This window comes from Sarcophilus harrisii, chromosome 3, assembly GCF_902635505.1.
Source record: "Sarcophilus harrisii chromosome 3, mSarHar1.11, whole genome shotgun sequence".
Classification (NCBI taxonomy): domain Eukaryota; kingdom Metazoa; phylum Chordata; class Mammalia; order Dasyuromorphia; family Dasyuridae; genus Sarcophilus; species Sarcophilus harrisii.
The window spans coordinates 145,648,467-145,668,696 of record NC_045428.1 but is presented as its reverse complement, the minus strand read 5'-3'; the positions used below and the strand labels follow the sequence as shown (position 1 = coordinate 145,668,696).

Genomic DNA, 20,230 nt, shown 5'->3' with positions numbered 1-20,230 from the left:
AAAGTTGTTCCTATGGATAACTCATAAGAAATAATGTGAATGATTAAAGATGAACATACTTTGAACATTTTACAAAGGGAAACCTTTCAGGATAAACAATTATCCAAGCCATCTCTGGAAAGAGGGAAATCAAGGCTAATGTTCACTTTGTGTGATTAATATCATTCCTCTGGAGAAAGGTGGAAGAGTAGGGTGGGGGAAATTCATTCCTCAGGAACCAGGATAAAGAGCTTGCTTTAGGGTAACTGACCATGTCAGAGATGCAAGGAAGAATGTTAACAGAGTGAGTTCTTTATTTTCTCCAGAATCTCAAAATATCTCCTTGTCCTTGTGTTTGGCCTGTTAAAAGAGTTGGACCTTTCCTAAAATAAGTTGTAATTGCATAAATATTTTAGGCTAATAAAAAGTATATTCTTTAAGTAGTTATGACAGCATTAAAATACCAATAATAATTTTCTTTGGTCATTTGTTAACAAACAAAAATGTCATTAAGCTCAGTTGATAATTTTACCTAATTGAATTTCACACTAAGGGAAAGAAATAATTTTAACATTTATTTTTTAAATTATATAATATCAGACTATTAATAAAATTATTTTAGAGTTGAAGTTCTTGTTTTCACTCTTGTCTGATTTGTCATGATGCCATTTCGGAGGGGTTTGTTGGCAAAAATACTGGAATGGTTTATTTACCATTTTCTTCTCTACCTCATTTTACAGATAAGAAATTTAGGTAAATAGGATCAAATGACTTGCTCAAAGTTACTAGTCTTTGAGGCTAGATTTGAACTCAGAAAGATGAATCTTTGACTCCAAGTCTATTATTCTATCCACTTTACCACCTGGCTGCCTCATTTCATTAGAGTACTCTTTACTAATTTAAGATATAATTTAGCATAAATTTTCATCTCAGATATCAACTAGTTGAGTAAATTATCTTGAATTAGTCTCATATTCAGTAATTCTATTTGGAAGTAGCAATTATGAGAGTATAATATTTATTTTATTCATTATGATTGATCCATATGACTTTTCAAATGTTCAAAGTTATCAAAAATTATTTTTATCTCTGGATATTCTTGAAGGAATTGCTTTGGAAAAAAACACATTCATTCACTTATGCATGACTGATTATCTGTGATATTCCTAATAGCCCCGTTTTCTCTGCTCTCAAGCAATATGCTGACAGCTATATGAAATGGGAATTTCCCTTATATTTTTTTTAAAGGCAGAATCTCCCCATAGCATACTGGCTAAAAATATAGCTGCTCCTTCTGGCCTGAGTTCACTCACAATCTGTACATGAGCTTTGACTGGCATTTTGGCATAGCTCACTGTAGCTCCAAATTCCTCTAGATCTCCACCAATGCTAAGGGCAGTGTGGGAATAACCAGTGGGCACCACCAATACTAGCCTTAATTTATTATTAATCCTATCTCCTTCATGGGATGCTGTAAGAAATGTTCTTGAATATCTGAAAGCTCTCTATTGATTTCCACATGTCCCATTCTCCTCCATATGCTGGTCCCTCCCTCCTGAAATTACCCTATATTTATTTTGTATATGCAATCATCTTGCCTGCCCAGCAGAATATAGATTCCTTGAGGGCATAAAATATTTTCTTTGTCTTTGTATCCTCAAGCATCTGGCCCTTTGTAGACACTTAACAAATTGTCATTTTTCAGTTGGTTGATTCATATTAATAATATTAACTATGTATATCAATGACATCCAAAATGTACCCTTTAAAGTTTAAAACAGACATGTACACGTGTACACACCATACCCATGTGCAGAATACCCCGACCCACACATAGAAAACTGTCTTTTATTTTGGCATTTGTTGAATTGTTGAAGACTCTAAGATGGTGGCAAGCACTAGGGTTTGCCCACCATCCTTGGCTGGGGATGTCCAAACTTTTACTCAGTTGGATTTGGTCAATTTGTCTCAGTACAGAAAGGAGGACTGACTATAAAATTCTTTTTAAATGCTTCTTTTATTTCATTGGTTGCACATTGGGTGAGTGAACTCAATATTACAACTGAAACATAGAATTGATACAAATTAGACTTCTGTTTACATGGAAAGGTAATGAATGAGGGCTTTCGGTAAGTGTTACTGAAAGATTTAGTAGAAGTGTTGTCAGTGGAGTGATTGAGGTGAATGTTTTGGTGAAGTGCTGTTAAATTACTGAAAACCAATAATGAAATGCTGTTCTCAAAATAAGTGGAGATCCAGTCTCTTAACCACAGCATTTACTGAATTGATATTTTCTCATCTTGGATTCTGGTGATTTTGTTTTTGTAATTAAACAAAGCATTTAAGATTTATTCATCATAATCAGACTCTTCTGAATATAAACAAACTTTTGGCAAATAATATTTATACAGAAAAATAGTTTTAGATCCTCTCAAATCCCAGAATTATTCTATAAAATTACATTATAAATAAATAAAAAGCAAAATCTGTTGTACATATATTTGTACATCTATGTAATTGCCTTGCCTCCTCCTTACTGAAAATGGTATCCTTATGGTCCTTTTGCATAATATAGTCACAAATTCTGGAAAATGGATATCTTATTAAAAATACAGTCTTTTCTATTTCTTGGGAGGTGTATATGTGATGCTTTTTGATGGTTTATCTTAAAGGGCTGAAAATAGTTGTGTAATAGTCATTTAAAAAATCAAAATTATGAAACAATAACATGAAAGACAATGTTATAACAAGTAGTCTACAAAAATATTTCAGTGATGCTCATAATTTACCTTTTAGTCATGTGTACTAAGTTTTCAAGGAATCTAAATGAACAAGTATTAAAAAAATGAACAAAAACAACCTTGAATGCTATAGGCAAGTTGTAGCATAACTACATTGTTAGAATTGAGAAAAATTACAAATACTAATAGTATATAATGGTAAAACTACCAAAGTAATAAAAGTTTAGATACAATATTTTCCCACAAATTAAAACAAATATAACAGTACAAGCACTATGTTAGATTACACTTAGATTGTGATTTTTTTTCCTTAGGGTGATCAAATCTATGATTTAATATAAATAGATAGGAATTAGACTCTGAGCAACATGAGTTAAAATGGCAGATCTTTTTTGAGACAAATCATGACACAGTTAGTGTCTCTAGTTTTCAGAATTGGCAGTGATGCCAACATTAAAATATTTTACATTCAGTCTGAAAAGTTTAAGTCAAAATACTGCAATCACTAATATGCTCACAAAATAAAGGGATGTTTTAAACAATTACACATCATATTCATTTATTACAGCTGTTTTGTTTTTGAAACAATAATTTAAAGACTATGTAGGTATTGTATCGGACGTGTGCAACATATAAAATGTGAAATATGAAATATTTGGTACAATAGTGCTTAAAATAAACTTCAAAACAAACTTTCTAAACAAAATTTAATTTTATCGCTATAACCTTGAAGATCAACCAAGTATTTAAAAAAGTAAACAACATTAAAATCTGTTTCATCCATATATAGTATATATGTATGTGTATATATAATATGTATGTACTTGTATTAAAGTTTTTTTTTATATTTTTGAGACATAAAATATGCTTTAAGGTGAAAAGATTAAAAGAACTATTTTTTTTCCATGCTGTAGTCAGTTACAACCCTTTAATTCAACTTTTAAAATGTAAAACAGTAATGGAGTTTTTAAAAGTGAAACTATCTACTTTTTTTTGTTGTTTGTTTACATAGTAATTTAGATTAAAGTCACAGTCAGATTTTAAGTGACTAACCTCAGATTTACTTAAATTAGAATATTATACAGATCTCCTCACCTACAGCTTCTTTATTTTACTACATACATCTTTAGTTTCAAAGTGTTATTCTGTGACAGGCAACTGGATGGTGAGTTTGAAAGACTAATCACTTAGATTAGGTTGTTGGCATTGGCCTCCTTTCCTTCAAGCTGGATGAAGTCTGGCAAAATTTAGGCACTTCTGCAAAGTCTCTCTTATAAAACAACATTAAAAATATATTTGTAAAATAATACCTTCAAGACTTTGTTGGTTGGGGGTATGAAGCTCATACCGTGCAAAGTTTTTGTTTCTTTTAATCTATTTCTCTTATTCTAGAATCATATGATTCAACACAGCATCTCCAGGCAAGCCAAATACTATGCTTTGATGCATCCCCAGAACTTGTGCTTGTCCTTGGATTTTCCATTAGAATTTGAGACCTGTAGGACAGGTCTTAGTTTTACTTCACTTCTTTCTTTGCTGCAGCATCATCTCATTGAGAAGTGAACACTTACCCTTTGATTAAGTGGGCAAAGGAAACAATAATTCGAGTGAGAATTTAACCTGCACTTGGGACAGGTTGGAACCAATGCAAACTGATTATTGCTAAATTTGAAATGTTCTGAGCCTGAAAAGAAGAAATTGGTTGGGCTTTCTGCATCAGCTATAGTTATGGAGATAAGACAATATTCTTAGGACAGAAAACCATGTTTAGAGAACTTGAAAGTAAACTTTACCCTTTTTGTCTTTAAACATCACAGCTGGCATCAGGTAGTTAACTATTTTAGGTTGGAATATACTAAGCATACCATATTTAATACTCATATATGATATAGCAGCACTAGCTTCTTAGAGTTTGTGATCTGTCCAGAAGAACTACATTTTTATTTAGCATGCAGTTTGTGGCAATTCTATCGAGGAGGAAACAGGATAGTATGTACAGTAACAATGTTTTGTTATTCTCAATGCGGTTTCTTGGCATTCCATTCCATTTCTGCTGATTATTTCAGTATTATCTGTTAAAGGAGGGAAAAAAAAAAAAAACATTGTTAGATATCCTTTTGTGAAAATTAAAAAAAAATGCAAATTCATGCATGGGACTTGTCAAAATGGAGTCAATTCTACAGGACTTTCATCAGCTTTTTAATAACTGTGTATCAATATAATGAAAACATAAATCTACCCTTATTTCTGCAGGAATGTGGCTTCATGGCACATTACTTCTGATAATTTTTTCACCATGAAGAATGCCACTTCCAATGCAACAAATTCCCCCCCTGTATTTTCTGCAAGCTGTTTTTCTTTTTTAGCATTAGGGCATGTCCACACAAGGGATCAAATAATCATAAATTCTTATCTGTTCACTATCTATGATATTCAGAAAAATTTTTGCATATGTATATTCATATATATATGCATATATCACATATACATGCATATATATGAAAAGTTGAATGTATTTTTTAAGTTGACTAACATTTCTTCACTTGACTTTCATTATAAAATCGGAGATTCCAATAGAAATAAATTCTGATCAAATATATAGGAGAAATCATTTTGTGAATTTAAAAGTCCTATGTTTAAATGAAACATGATATTTTTCTGGTAATACAAAATTTGTTCTAAATTAATCAAAGATAAATTTTTTTTACACTGAAAACTGAAAATTTAACGCAAAAGCCCTTAGCTTCTAAAGCCCCCTACATTTTAAAAACTCTATATATCTAGGTCAAAGGGAAAAGGGAAATATATCCTATTATATATAGCTACCTTTTACGTATTTTGTTTTACAAATCCAGGCTTTCAACTATTCCTGCCAAGGAGTTTTGTATTTTAATTTAATGATTTGTTGATTTAAAGTCCCAAAGTTTTTGTTTAGGAAGTATCTTTTATAAATTATTCATAGTAAGGGTCTTCCTACAGAGTGAAAGATTATTTACCCAGTAAAAGAGCCATTACCTTCCAGGACACTTTATGATTTATGGAACATAGATGCCCTCGTATAGTTTTCCTTTAAGTGGGTACAGCCATATTTTACAAAAGCATAGTTTTAGTGCCCCCAAATAATAGGTTCTGGTAAGTAAATACAAGTGTTCCTTAACAGAACACAATATTATGCGGTACAATCTTGAGTTTACAGAATGGAGAAGCAAGGCTTCTGCTGACGCTGCCTATAGACACATTTAATGGAAGCCAAATCTTTAGATAATCGGTTTGTTTCTTTTATGTATCACCTTCTTTTCACTAGCACTTCAGTTTTCGGGGAAAAAAAATGCATTCTCTGTTGAGCTGTATACTATTAGATCTGTTTTTGGAAAAAAATAAAAAGGAAATGTCACATGTTCTTTTTTTGTTTTGTTTTGTTTTGTTTTAAACTAGAGCACTACCCATATCTTCCACATTGGTACATTTTAACTTTATCTTCACAGCTGGGTGTACAGTTATTACATGTTAATTATTTAGTTTCTTCATTTAGCTGACATGCTTCTTAAGCAGTTTGTGCTCCACTGCGTTAAATCATATACCTTTTAAGTTTTATTTTAAAATCCTAAGAGCCTCTTTATAATGCCTATGAAATAAATATTTTGTCATATAATGTGTTTCTTGAAAATGTGTTTTCCTTTTAAAATGTATTTATAGTCAGGCCTATTTGATGAAAAGAAAAGGGCAAGTAGGATAAAATGTGAGCTATAATAAAAAAAAAAAAATCCTGATACACCTGGAGAAAAAGCATTCTGCAGAAAGCATAGCAATGAGCAGATCACAACAAAGATATTTTCAGCATATACTCTAAAAGAAATCCATCACAAAGTGTGCATTTACTCAAAGGATCTAAAACAACTTTTGTGTTGTGAGTTTAACAAAGAAATATGCAAGTCCACCCACCTTTAAGTAGATTGTTAAATCAGCGTTGCACTTAAGTACAAAGCATTTACTATACTCATCCATGCAGCTCTTGCTCCAGGGCCCAGGTTATGCTCTCTGAATTATATGTATGGTGAAATAAAAAGACAACCTCCTGGTATATTGAACTCTTGACTGTTACTTGTCTCTGACATGGAAGCAGCAGTTACTGCCTCCATACAGAGAACCATTTGTTAATTCTGTATTGTTAATTGTATATTTATTTCTTAGTGCTGAGCAAAAGCCCAAGATTCATGTTGGACCACTTTTGTAACTTGAGAAAGATTTCCACATCTGGGTCTCAACATACTCCTCCTGATCCCCCCTCTCTCCATTCTAGCCTTGTGAAGCATTGCCAATCTTCCTTCTGTCCCCTGTTTAATTCTGTGCTTTGCATTTAGTTTGTGGCAGGGCTTTTACTAGCATTACACCTGTCTGGACAATTGGCTGCTTGAAATAAAATTTTATAAATGTGTGAGAAGAGTTCAACTCTCCTCCTCATCCCCCACGCCTCCTGATGGTTTGAAATCTAAGTTCTCCCCATTTTCCCTCCAACCCTGCCAGGGAATATTTTTGCAAAAGGATCCATTTTTAGTTTACTATGTTCATGGAGGGTGGTGTCCTTTTTGGTAGTCACCAAGACATTCAAAGACACAGCATTTACACCTATGAGTCTGTCATTTTCAAAACAAGTTATAGAACTTGTTACACTCTTCCTTGGTCTACTTGTCTACATGGGCTAGATTTTTTATAAGCATGAAACTGTTCCTGTTAATCTCTTGGAGAGGTTGTTTTCATTACTACAGAGAAATTTTCTTTCTGTGCTCTGATTATAGTCTATATCTCTTCCCCAGTTACAGGAAATGATGGGAGCAACTCTCTAGACAATTCTTGTAATTATTTAACATTGTAATATAATTATTTGTAATCGTAATATCCTAACTTATAACCTATGGTTGGGATGCAATGACAAATATTGTGTTTAATCATAATTTCAGAATAATTCTCTAAGCCTTTGGAAAATTTCAACTTAATTGTGAAGATAAGTTGACAATTCAGCAAATGCCCATGGGTAAAAGTAGTAGAGACTTTAATGGGATTTGAGAGTTGTCTGAAAAATTTAGGAGGTCTGCTTCATGACAATTCATCTAGCTAATTTCTGAAGGTCTTCCTCTTCCAAAAACAAGTTAGCCAAACAATCTTGAACTTGCCTCATAAATGGTTTTATCTTTCAGAAGGGGAGGAAATCAAAGAAGGGTAATAATTTTGATCAATAATGAGGAGCTAATGGGTGAAGTGAAAATGATGTTGAGAAGCTGTTACTCTTCCCTCTTAGAATTAGTAATAGATAAGAGCAAAAAAGGATATAATTTGATGAATAGACTTTATGCAACAATTATAAGTGTTCAGAGGTAGCAAATAAGTAGGATCTCATGGCCTGTGCCTTCAAAAGAGAAGGAGGTTCAAGAGGAATGTGCTGTGGTTGATCTATAAGTTTTCATAAAATTGATCATTGGAAAGGAGGATAGGTGTGTGTATGTGTAAACATGTATAGCTTATCAGGGATAGGCTTATACATAGTATGTCTGGATTTCAGAATGGCATTTATGATACCTATGTGACAATAAATACAATATTGGTAGTAGGGTTTAAACCATCTGATTGACTAGACTCAAACAATGTTGATTTATGGGGCAGTCTTAGATTCTGTCCTTAGCTCTATTTTATTTATCACTTTTATATGTTTTAAATTAATATATAAAAGGAATCATATTTGCAAATGATACAAAATGAGTAATCAGCTAACATGGCAGAATCAAGATTTAAAAGAATCAAGATAATAAAATGAAAGAGTTAATATAAAGTGCTGAACTTTGATAAAAATTAAAAAAATAATATTCAGAACTCCAGAAACACAAAATAGGTACTGGGGAGAGGGGGTAATAATCTGAAAGCAATTCATATGGAAAAGAATTGAAAATTCTATGGACTGCAAGCTTTGTAGAGACCAGCAATGTATTGTATTTAGACAAAGGAAGGTGATAATACTCCTGAACCCTTCCCTTGTCACACCTCCTATAGGGTATTATCATGTGCAACTTTTGGACTTAAGAGGCTAGAGTGAATCAGAACAAGGCAACCTGGTTGGTAAGAGAACTGAAAGCTATTATTATGAAAATGTTACTTAAAAGCTGTTGAAGATATTTGAAAGAAAAAAAAAACTTGATGGGATGAGGGAGGAAATCTTCAATAATAATAGTTCTTAAATATCACAAAAATTGCCACAAGGAAGAGAGTAGAGTTGTTCTACTTGGCCAAGGAAGGGAAAAAGCAGGCCATTAGCACAGGCAGGAGTTCTAGATAGAGAGATTCTGGTAGAGAGAAACATCTATCTTCCTTTCAATGAGAGCTGTTGGAAGTGGGCTACTTTATGGACTTTGACTTTGGTGCTTTAGAAAGATATGTAAGTAGAGACTGAATGAACATCCCTTGGCATTATTATAGTTTGGGGCTATAAATAGAAATTAGATTAGAAAGTCCCCTATAACTCTAAAGTTCCATGATGATAATTTTTCAAGTTTTAGTAAATACCAGTCATTTTACTCAAAGAGACATCCTACTAATTTTGGCCCCTCCTGCCAAGGAGTAGATGGATGATGTGTCATCTTCTTAATGCATTTGACCTTAATTCATCAGACAAATGATAGATCTCAATTTATAAATCTAACATACAGTAACAGTTAAACTTTTAAATTTATATGCAAAGATAGCCATCAAGTAATACTTATTAAATTATTATAATGTCAAAGCATTGAACATAATATCCTACTCAGAATAAATTAGCATTTTATGGGTATAGGAGAATCTTAATTTTTATAGTAATTATCTTGAAAAGTTGAATTGAAATTAGATCATACTTTAAATGCTCTTTGAAAGTATGCTATGTAAAGTACTTGTATAATAAATATTCTTTTAAAAAATGAATAACAACCATCTAAATCGCCTAAATTGAAAGTCTGGATTGCTATATATTATATTTACTTAACCTGGGGCACAGTCATGGTAAAAAGTTCTGGATTTAAATTTAGGGTTTATTAAAATCTGGCCCTGGCCCTGACACTCTGGGTTTGTAATCCAGAGCATGTAGTTCCCATTTGAGTCTCAGTTTTCTTATCTGCAAAATAAAGATAAGAATGCTTCTGTAACTGACTTCACATGTGAAGAAAGCACTTTGCAAACTTCTGAGTGCAACAAAAAAGTGACTTGTTATTCTTTTCGTTTTCTTAATCTTGGTTAAAATAGCACAATAACTTTTTTATCGTTTGGAAAACTCTGTGTTTCTTATGTAAAATATATTTATTATGTTGCTCTGTCACAGAATATGAGCTAAAAGAGATATCTATACATGACCAAGAATCTCATCAGTCAAATTATTATCAAGTGGCCATCTAAATACCACTTAGAAATCTCTACTCAAGGAGAATGGAATACTTTTGAGGGAAATTCTTTCCACTTTTAGACTGCTTAAGGGTTAGGAAAGTTTTCCCTCAGAACAAGCTAGGACTCAGTATTTCTACCCCTGGCTCTTAATTGTATTCTGTAGCCAAACATGATTCTACATGAGCCAAAAATATTCTACATGATAAGATTGTCAAATACTTGAAGAAAAGTCATAATCTCTTCACTCCCCTGTCCAGGTCAGCTTTTCTTTAGGTTAATCACACTGGAAAAGGAAATGGCAAAGCACTTCAGTATCTTTGCCAGAAGGCCCCAAATGGGGTCATGGGGTCATGAAGAGTCAGACATCATTGAAAAATGACTGAACAACAAAGAGAGCATAATTAAGTTCCTCCATAATTAAGTCAAATTTGTGACTTGATGTCTGGTCCCTTCATTTTGCTGGTCATTTTCCTTTGGACACACTAATTTTCATAGAACTCTTCCTAAAAATGTGATACTTGGTGTTGAAGAGTTTTCTAGAGGAAGCATGACGAAGGTAGAATATGATTGAACCATCACCTCTCTTTTTGTGAGATAGTACATCTTATTAGGGCAGACTAGAATAGCCTCTTGGAAAAAACTGCTGGACTAGGTCAGGAGAACCTAGTTTTGAATCTGGCCTTTGATATTGTGTATGCCTTGTCAAATAACTTCTCTTAACTTCAGTGTTCCCATCTGCCAAAACACCTTCCTCATATAATGTTTCTAGGATCAAATGAAATAAAGTTATGTAAAGCATTTTGCAAACTTTAAAATGATAAATGTTATTTTTATATGGTTCTGTGGACTTAAATTCTGTAGCCTATTAAAAGTCAGAAACTATAATCTAGACATGAAGTTGGTTATTTGAGTTGAAGTACAGAATATTATATATACATTACTATTAAGTTTAATTTTCTTAGATTCACTCTATTTTTTTCCATAGAGTCTAAGTCTCAACACCTTTGACAATTATACCTTCCTGTGCCTTTATCCAAATCATTGATAAACATATTGAACCAAAAAGGGCTAAAGATAGATTCAGGAAAACTCCAGCAGAGATTTCCCTTCATGTTGACCTTGGTTCATTAATGACTACTTTTTGGGTCAATTTAACCAATACATATAACTATTATCATTCCACCTACATTTCTCCATTTTTTTCTTAAGAATGGCATGAAAAAATGTGCCAATTGTTTGTTTTTTTTTTGAAATCTAGATACATCTCTGATATTCTCTTGATCTATTAATTTGCATATTGCATGATATCAAGCAGCATTCAAAATGACTTTAACACATCCTAATAAAAATGGAAATATAGATAGTTTGTGAAAACTGTTCTTTCTGAAAACATGCTTGACATCACTGGTTATATCACTTCTCTTTCCAGAATATTAATATACTATTCTTTTGGTAATATATTCCAAAAATATGCCACAAACATTGAAGCTGAGCATACCACCTATGAATCTACCATCTTTCTTTAAAAAAAAAAAAAAAGGATTAAAACTATCAGAGTTCTGTTTTAAATTTAAGATAATAGATTATCAGAGAAGTTTGACCACTTCTAATTCAAAAAGGAATTTTTTTTCCTTTTCTTTAAAAACATGTAATCTTTGTTTTTCTTATTGGTCACTTTTTAAATTTTTGATATCCATTGTTTGGTTGTTAAGATCAATTCCAACAGTTTTGAATATCTGCAAGCTCAAGTTAGGGAATAGATAGGAAAGTTTTTTATTTTTTTTAAGTTTGTTTTGGGAGGTAATTTTAAAAATTCTTTAAAATTACATTTTGAATCTGGATTCTTCTGAAAATTTAAGAAAAAATTAATTAAGAATTTGGAAGTGATAAAGTCTAATGTGTTTGTTGATATGAAAGAAAATTTCTAAGTTTAAACTATAGGGGAGTTCAGATATAATTAATTAGTGAACTATCTGATTCTTAACTTCTATAGATTTGAGAAATACAAGTGGTATAGCTGAAATATTTGGAGTGCAAATTCATGTATTCAGCTCTTGGCTTTATTTCTTTCTATTTGTGTTACTCTGATAAGTCACTTTATATGTTATTTATTTATTCATCCATTCATTTGCTCAATTATTTATTTGTTTTCTATCTTGTCATCTAAAAATAACAGGGGTAAGGCAGATAGATGGTGCAGTGGATAGAGCACAAGTCCTAAAGTCAGGAGGATCTGAGTTCAAATCTAGCCTCAGATATTTAATATTTAATTGCTGTGTGACCCTAGACAAATCACTTTGGCCCAATTGCCTTGCCAAAAAAGAAAAGGAAAAAAATGACAGGGTGGGAGTAGGTAATCTTTAATGTCTTGTGAAAATCACAAACCTATGATTACTTTTTCAGATTTTTATAAGACATGTCAAAGCTTACCCCAATGTTCAAAGGGAGAATCAAGTCTTGCTCAACTACTCTGTGACTCTGGCCAAGTCATTGAAACTTTTTGACTCTTGAGTTTCCTCATCTATAGAATTAAGAGTTTTGATTAAATGGTTTTATATCCCTTCCAATTCTAATATTTAATGAAGCTGGATCAACCACAGAATATTCCATTTAGTCCTTATTGCTACAGCACAAGTTTAAACTAAGAGGATGAGGTTTTTTAAAAAAAAATGGTGGGATCCAAAAGCTTTTTCTAATATAAAGTTGTATCTTTAGCTCATAATTTTAGAAAGTCCTCCTTCAATTAGATTGTCAAGTTTTAAGAACAAATCGAAATTCATACTTTATCTTATTCTAGACTTTTAGAAATATTAAGTGGGAATTTTGTTGTTTTTTTCCTTTTTAAAATATTTTTCTAGTGTTTTTATTTTGAACTGTCATTAAATATATGTATGCATATATATAATACATATATTTAATACTTACTTCTCTAATACAATAGATTACTTAATTAAGCAATTGTTATATATATTTTGTAGTTTTGTGACCAGTACATCAGAACACACCCTAAATTCCTTAGTGCAGTCCAGAGACACACATATTTCTCAGGAATAAGTGTCTTTTGGGGGTTGGAATCTATTTTACAAATCAGCATTTTTTTAATCATATATAACATTTATTAAATAAATTATAAGTAACATTACCCCAAACCCTATCAGTGCATATACTTTTAAAAAGAGCCTGTATAGAATTTAAAAAACATATATATATTTTGCATATTCTCAAATGGGATTAATTAAATCTAGACCACAAAAACAACCTGGATATCCCCAAAATGGTTATCTAATGATATATATACCCTTAGCTAAAGCTTTATCTAGGTATTAAAATCTTTCAATTCAACAATCAAGGATCTCTTTGTGGCCCCTTTTCAAATCAGTAGCAATTTAAAATTCAATCCTTTCAAGTGTAGAGTATTATACCTGACAGTTTTATCTATCCACATTGAGTATTTTTTTTTTTAAAGTGCTTCTTAGCAGCCCTTAAAACTTTCAAGGTTATTTTCATGTGATCTTTATAGTCTAACTTTATTTCTCCCATTTTGTAGATCTAGAAATTATGGCAGAAGGAAGTTTTATTTTATGTATACTTTTATGTATACTTTTCCCAATGTACCCAGTGCTCTTAAAGCAAAAAGGAGCATTTAATTTTTATTTCCTGTGTGGTGCTTTGTCCTTTCTACTAAGAAATGGTTTGTTATGTTTATCTGAAGTGGGCTATTGTAAGGGGCAGAGTATGTTTGATCAGTGGTGACAGTAGTTCTATGATACTCATTGCACCCCTTGTCATTCTAGACTGCTAGTGGAGACAGACATAAAGAAAGCTTTTCCAATCCAGCACACAGCATGGAAACAAAATGCAAAGCAAAAATCAGGAGCCAAAGGCAGTAGTATTGGATAGAAGAAAATGGTGGCTACTCTGAGCAACTGCACAGGATGTGGTGGCTGAGCCACTGCCAGCCCTTTTCCAGTACTGTGCCAGAGTTAACTAACCTCTTTCACATAGGGGCATGCTAATAATCTTGTGTGGGCTATTTCAGCTACTCCCCAAAACACTTTCCTAGACAATTAATAGCCAGTCAGATTCACAACTTTTCTGAGAAATTCTGACAATTCTATGAAGGAAATAAAAGTCAATAGATTTATTCATTATTACATCCCAGACATACTATTCTCTCAAATACACCTTCTTTTCAGTGATAGAAAACCATGAATGAAAAAATAAGACTCCAAGTACTAAAAACTAGATATTTTGTATTTATCAAATTGTTGGGTTAACCAAAATCCTGAACTGAAAGCATTACTTTGAGTTCCCTTTTCTACAGAAAAGAGAACACAAATGAGACAGATACTGCACATGATTTAAGAACATTAAAAATAAAGTCATACCTGTTATCAGATCATGAATTAATAACAACCTACTATAGAATCTAATAATAATAATAGTTAACATTTACATAGCACTTTGAAGTTTGCAAAGCACTTTATATGTATTATCTCATTTGGTATTCATAACAGTCATCTGAAGTAATTGCTACTATTATTTCTGTAAAAGATAGAGATAATAAATATAATATTTATAAGAATCAGTGACTTCTTGGTTAAATTGCTAAAATGTCCACTGGTCACTTACTAAAATGAGCAATTTACTCTAATTCTTTATTAAGTAATGTCAACTCAAATTGAAAAAAATGTAAAACACTTAAACAAATTAATGCCATACAGCAAGGGAGTAGTAGGATTCTATGAGTTATCAAAGGATCAGCTTAACCATTAATCTCTAAGTCCTCACATATGTATGAATTATTCAGGTCATCAATATGGTATTAACCTTATTATGCCAGAGACAAAAATACTCCAGCAAGTTCAGTGACTACATTATGAGCAGCAAGTCAGATAATTCTGAAACTCAATTAAGTATGATCCAAAGGAGTGACTACTATTAACTTATTTCAAAATGGCAGCATTCTATGTTATTTTAAATCGCAGTGATGTAAGAAACCAAGCACTTAGGCACTCTGTCTAAACCATCACTTAGTTTTCATGCAGGTATGCCTGCCTTATAGCAGGTATTCACTGAGGGAAACAAGTAATTAATTCTATTTCTATAATTGCTTGAGTGTTTTTATTATCTGATCTATTAGAATAGGGCTACTGAACACTAATCATTTGAGTTAAGAGTTAGGGAGAATAGGAATAGGAGGAATAGAGATATGTTGCACTGGAATATTAATTCTTCTTTTCAAGTGTAGACAGGGAAGAATTGGGAAGGACTTTCATAAATAGCTTAATGAAGAGATGCCTTCAGTCTTTAAAAAAAGTGATAAAAATAAATGTAGTCCTTTGTATATAAAGAAAACTACTAATTTACCAACAAGAGACTTTATCACAGGACTTGGAAGTTAAATGTATCTTAGAGGTTCATCTAAATCAAGTCCTTCATTTATTTTTTATTTTAATTAGGAGGGGATGGCAATTAGGGTTAAGTGACTTGCTGAGGGTCACCACAGCTAGTCAATGTTTTCTGAAGCTAGTTGTCCTACCCTCTTCATTTGTAAAGAATTTTACCTTCTGTAAAGAAGCTGAAACACAGAAACTTTGAAATACTTAAATTCCCTAGGGAATCGTAGAATCAGAGTTCTGGGGTCATCTAGTCCTATCATTTTGTCATCTTCATAAAATTCTGAGAAATCGTCATTTAGTCACTGCTTAGCTAAGTTCAGTTTTGGATAACTTGAATTATTAAGGCCGTTTCTTCTTACATTCAGCTAGAAGATGTTTTGTTTTTGCAAAGATGTGATTCAAATCCAGATCCTCTTGATGTCAAATCTAGTACTCTTTCTACAACACTTCCCTATTTATAATAGGAATATACTTAGAAATCTGATGTTGGTATGAACTGATCTATTCATCTTCTCTCAACCAGTTACCACTGTGCTCCCAGTGGTCAATGGCATATACAAGAAGCTAGCTAGAGCTATGAATGCAGTCTGTTAGAAGAGTTTTTCCACTCTTGTTAATTAACTAATCTGTGGGGATTAACTCTGTCCATTTGACTTCTCTATCCCTATCACCTTCTAAGCAATTAGCCCTTTAACTAGATTTTAACACGACTACAATTAGCAAATGAAGTGATTTTGAAGTTGATCCAGACAAATCAGAATTCAAGGATTTTCTTTAGCCACAATACTATTATAAAAACAAGAGCTCTCTTTACATTAAATGTCTTTTTTCAGGAATCCTGCACTGTTCTTTAAGCAGTAAAATTCAGAATATTCCAGAAATACCCACATTTTTCTAAATAATAATACTTATTTCAAAGATCCAGAGAAGTCAAATAACTTCTTTTACAAAGTGACTGCCCTTAATATCAAGTTCGGCAAGAACTCTCTTACTGTTTCATTTAATCACTGAGAAAAATTAAGAGAAAAGGCCAACAGTTCTCTGAATCCAAAGCACAAAACAACAAGGAGAAATGAATGGAGGAAATCTTCTAATGGACAGCTTCCAGACATGGTCTTTTCAAAACTATGTTATAGTGAGGCAGCTAAACTATACCTTATTAACTAATTGTAGATAGAGTCAGAACTAAAACAAGGCCACTAGGACTATGCTAGTATCTCAGGGGATACATGGGAGCTTGCTTCTTGCCCCTTGTTCCTTCCAGCATCAGTTATATGTTCCTTCATTGAAACCCAAGCAGCCACCACTCTGTCTGCGCCCTATAGCTCTTATGCTTCTCTCCTTTCAGCAGGGTGAACACCCCTATCTTCCCTTCCTCTCCCACCCAGCTGCTTATCCTGTGGACTGAATCACAAGGGAACCCCTGGATGGTGAATGAGAAGCAAAAATACCTTTTGCTGACTTCCATAGGGACCTAAAGCCTTCCTCTCCCCTAGTTATTATTTTTCTTGGTCTTAATTTCTGCTGAGTCCTCTGTGAACCTTCCTATGTTTTTAATTTAGTGAAAAAATAACAATTCAAAAATGGAAACCCTAAATATTTTTCAAGTACTACCTTTATGACTTTTATCAATTAGCCATGTCTATCTGAGATTCAGTTTCCTCATGTCTACAGATCTAAGTAAGGTCTCTTTTCAGAATCTTTCTATCTTTTGATGGTCAATTTTGATATCCTTGCTAAGGCAGGCTATACCCAGGGAGCAGAGGACCAGAAGGAGGAGCTGACTTACTTTATGGATGCTAACTCTATAGTCCCTTGATACTTGCAGACCATTACTCTGCCACTCTCTCTCCTTCTTTAAAGTTTACTTTTTCTCGTTCAGATCCTTATTGATGCTATATATGCTCACTCTTCATCCTTCCCCCATAAGTTTAGTATCTTATTCTCTACCCTGCTTCTTGACTTTTTCAAAAACTCCTAGTTCATCGATCTCCTCAACTTTCCTGAATTCAGTCTCCAATTTGTCTTAAACATAAATAGAAATGATTATATTTAAGACTTACTATTACCTTTAAACCTGACCCTGGCTCAACTTAATCTGCTCCAGATGCCAGAATTCCTAGTTATTATTCTGATTATAGGTCATACCTGAGATGTGAGAACCTCAGATATCCCAAAATATTGTTGATAATGAAACACAGGTTAAATGGTTCTAGGAATAGCTGTTTTATGAATGGAGCCCACTAGTGTTAAAAGATTCTTTTTCACCTTGTGTTCCTAAGATTGTTCCTCCATCCTGCCCTATCCCCACCTCCATAGCTGACCAAACAGCATGAAAAGAGTTTATTTAGGAAAAAAAAAAAAGACTAGTGTAAGGACTTGAAAAAAATAGAATATACAATAGAATATAAAAGGTGTCTGTGAGGTTGTGCAGAGTAGTTAAAATGGAAAGAATTCAGTGGAAATTGAGAATAGGAAGTCCTTCCTTTCCCCTTCTCTGTTCTACAAATACAACAGGAAGTGTGCCACAGACAGGATTAAATGCAAGAGGAGTGAAGTGCAGCTGGTAAGGAAGAAGGGTGTTCCAGGGTCAGGTGAAGAAAATTTCCTTCCTTCCTAGATTCCTTGGGAACCCAAAATTGTACAGCCCTTCTCTCTAGCACCAAGAGAAAGCTACAAATCTTACTGCTGCCCTGCCTCTTTAAAATAAAGTAGGATTAAACAAAAACACCACCACTAAATTGCATGTTTTTATTTTAAAGCAAGAGTACAAGTAATACCTGTCTCTTCCCCACCCATCTATTTCCCTCATTTTCTTTTTTGTGATCCTCATTAATATTTTCTATTACTATGTGTTCCCCTGCCCCAAATCCATCTCTGCCTGTTTTACCATGCTAAATGTTTCGCTAAGTCTCTATTCTTTCTCCTTAAGTCTTCACTTGCAGTCTATACCAGCACTGTCTGAATTTTTTGTTTTTTGAGCATTTTAGTTGGGGCAAGCTCTGAATTTGCTTCAAAAAGATAGTTTAGATTTTTGGGCTCAACTACAATTCTATACTTGAACGTTGCATGATTACTGAAAGCCAAAAGCAAGACTTTATTGCCTGGAGATAACACAAGATACCAGAAGTGAGGTAATTAATTAATGCACTGCTAATTATATGTGTTAATATATGAACACTTTGGAGCAACTTTGCCTGGCCTATTATACAGCCATTTATAAACTGCCATTATATGGAAAGGTCAAAGATAATTAAAGGGAGATTTAAAGATACTTTGAGAAGTAGCATTGCCAGTTATTTATAGTGAAAAAAGAATATAGTGATGAGAAGGGCAGTTTGTGCTTTATACCAAATTTGACTGTTTTTATAGGAGGTATTTTTATTTGTGCAGAAGGGGTTTCCAAGACTACCAGCTTAAATTGTGGTCCTAGGAGAAAACTATAGCTGGTTCCATTTTGAAGAAGAATAGCCTGCTATTCAGCAAAATATCTGTAATATTTAGCAGATTTCTAAAGAATGTTTAGTCAGAATAATTGTTTTGTTGAAGAATAGTAAATCTATCACTATAGATTAACATTTTGCAAACTAAAACATAAAACCCTATGATGTTAGTGACTCATGATTTTGATGAAAAGATTCTTTTTTCCTTGACATTTTCCATTCTGGTATATTTGACCAAAATTCTCTCAGTCGTGTTTCAGTGTGAAAAGTTACAGTTTCACAAATCATTAACAGCTGAACTTTAAAATGAAAAGAAATATATAGAAAAAAGTTCTCTCTAAGGACTTATATGCTGGGTTTTTATTGGAAATGTAGGCCATCTGGATATAAATCCATTTGAATAGAAAATCTGTATTTGAGAATAATCTTTCACCTTTCATATATGGCTTCAAGTCAAATCCATAAAAAATTGAGACTTTTGGATAGCACAAAAAGACAAATATATTTGGATCTGAATTTTTCAAGAAGCATTTTTTGCCAAGTGTGTTTTCAGATCTATTACAATATAGTGAAGAATCTAACTCTTTTCCTGATTTAAGATATCCATGTGCAAATGAAATAACCAGATGTTTATATGGGTCATAGCATATTTTTGTAATGTAACTACTCTCTTAATGTACTAAATTAGGGTAAGAAAACTAGTTTGGAATTAACTGTTAAAGAATTTAAAATGCTATTATGATATGGCAGAAAAAATGTTACTTAAGATATGGAGGACACCAGCTGCAACATATTTAATTAATAAAATGAGTTCTTGTACTTTGAAATTATTTCAAAAATCTACATTGAAAGGATGTTTGTTCTGTGAACTCAATAGGCTGCTCCCAATTTGAAGCAGTTTCATTCAAGGGGGCCCCAGAACTTCAGGAGGGAAATAAAGAAAACCTTTATCACTGCCAGGGAATAAGCAATGGAAAATATTTTATGCTGAAATTGGAAGGACATTTCAAAGAAGAGAATGAAGTTATGTTCCAAAGAGAGTCACAGAAACTGGAACCTACCTGAAGTTAATGTAAACTCCTGAATCCTACTTAAAATTATGCCTCTGTATGCACTGTCATTATGTAAGACCCAGAACCCTGTACAGTGTCTGGCTACAATTCCCACTTCAGCAGTGGAGCAGAATGTATAATTCAGCCTTGGCTTTGAAGAGACTAAAGACAGAAAAACAACCAAATGCTCACATGTAGTGAAAGAACTGGGA

General features: G+C 32.9%; 1 protein-coding gene across 10 annotated transcripts in view; it reads right to left on the bottom strand.

Moving 5' to 3' along the window:
- Positions 1-1,977: 1,977 nt before the first annotated feature.
- Positions 1,978-20,230, bottom strand: part of MBNL2 (muscleblind like splicing regulator 2) — a 179,326-nt gene continuing 161,073 nt past the window's right edge. For 6 of the 10 annotated variants that reach the window (XM_023500524.2, XM_023500521.2, XM_012546255.3 and 3 more), the window contains one exon: positions 4,678-4,792. In XM_023500524.2, coding sequence (XP_023356292.1) covers positions 4,789-4,792 — 4 coding nt within the window. In that variant the 3' untranslated portion in view covers positions 4,678-4,788. Of the gene's footprint in view, positions 4,793-20,230 lie in introns of all 10 variants that reach the window. The other 4 variants (XM_023500527.2, XM_031958568.1, XM_023500529.2 and 1 more) reach the window with 1 other exon arrangement.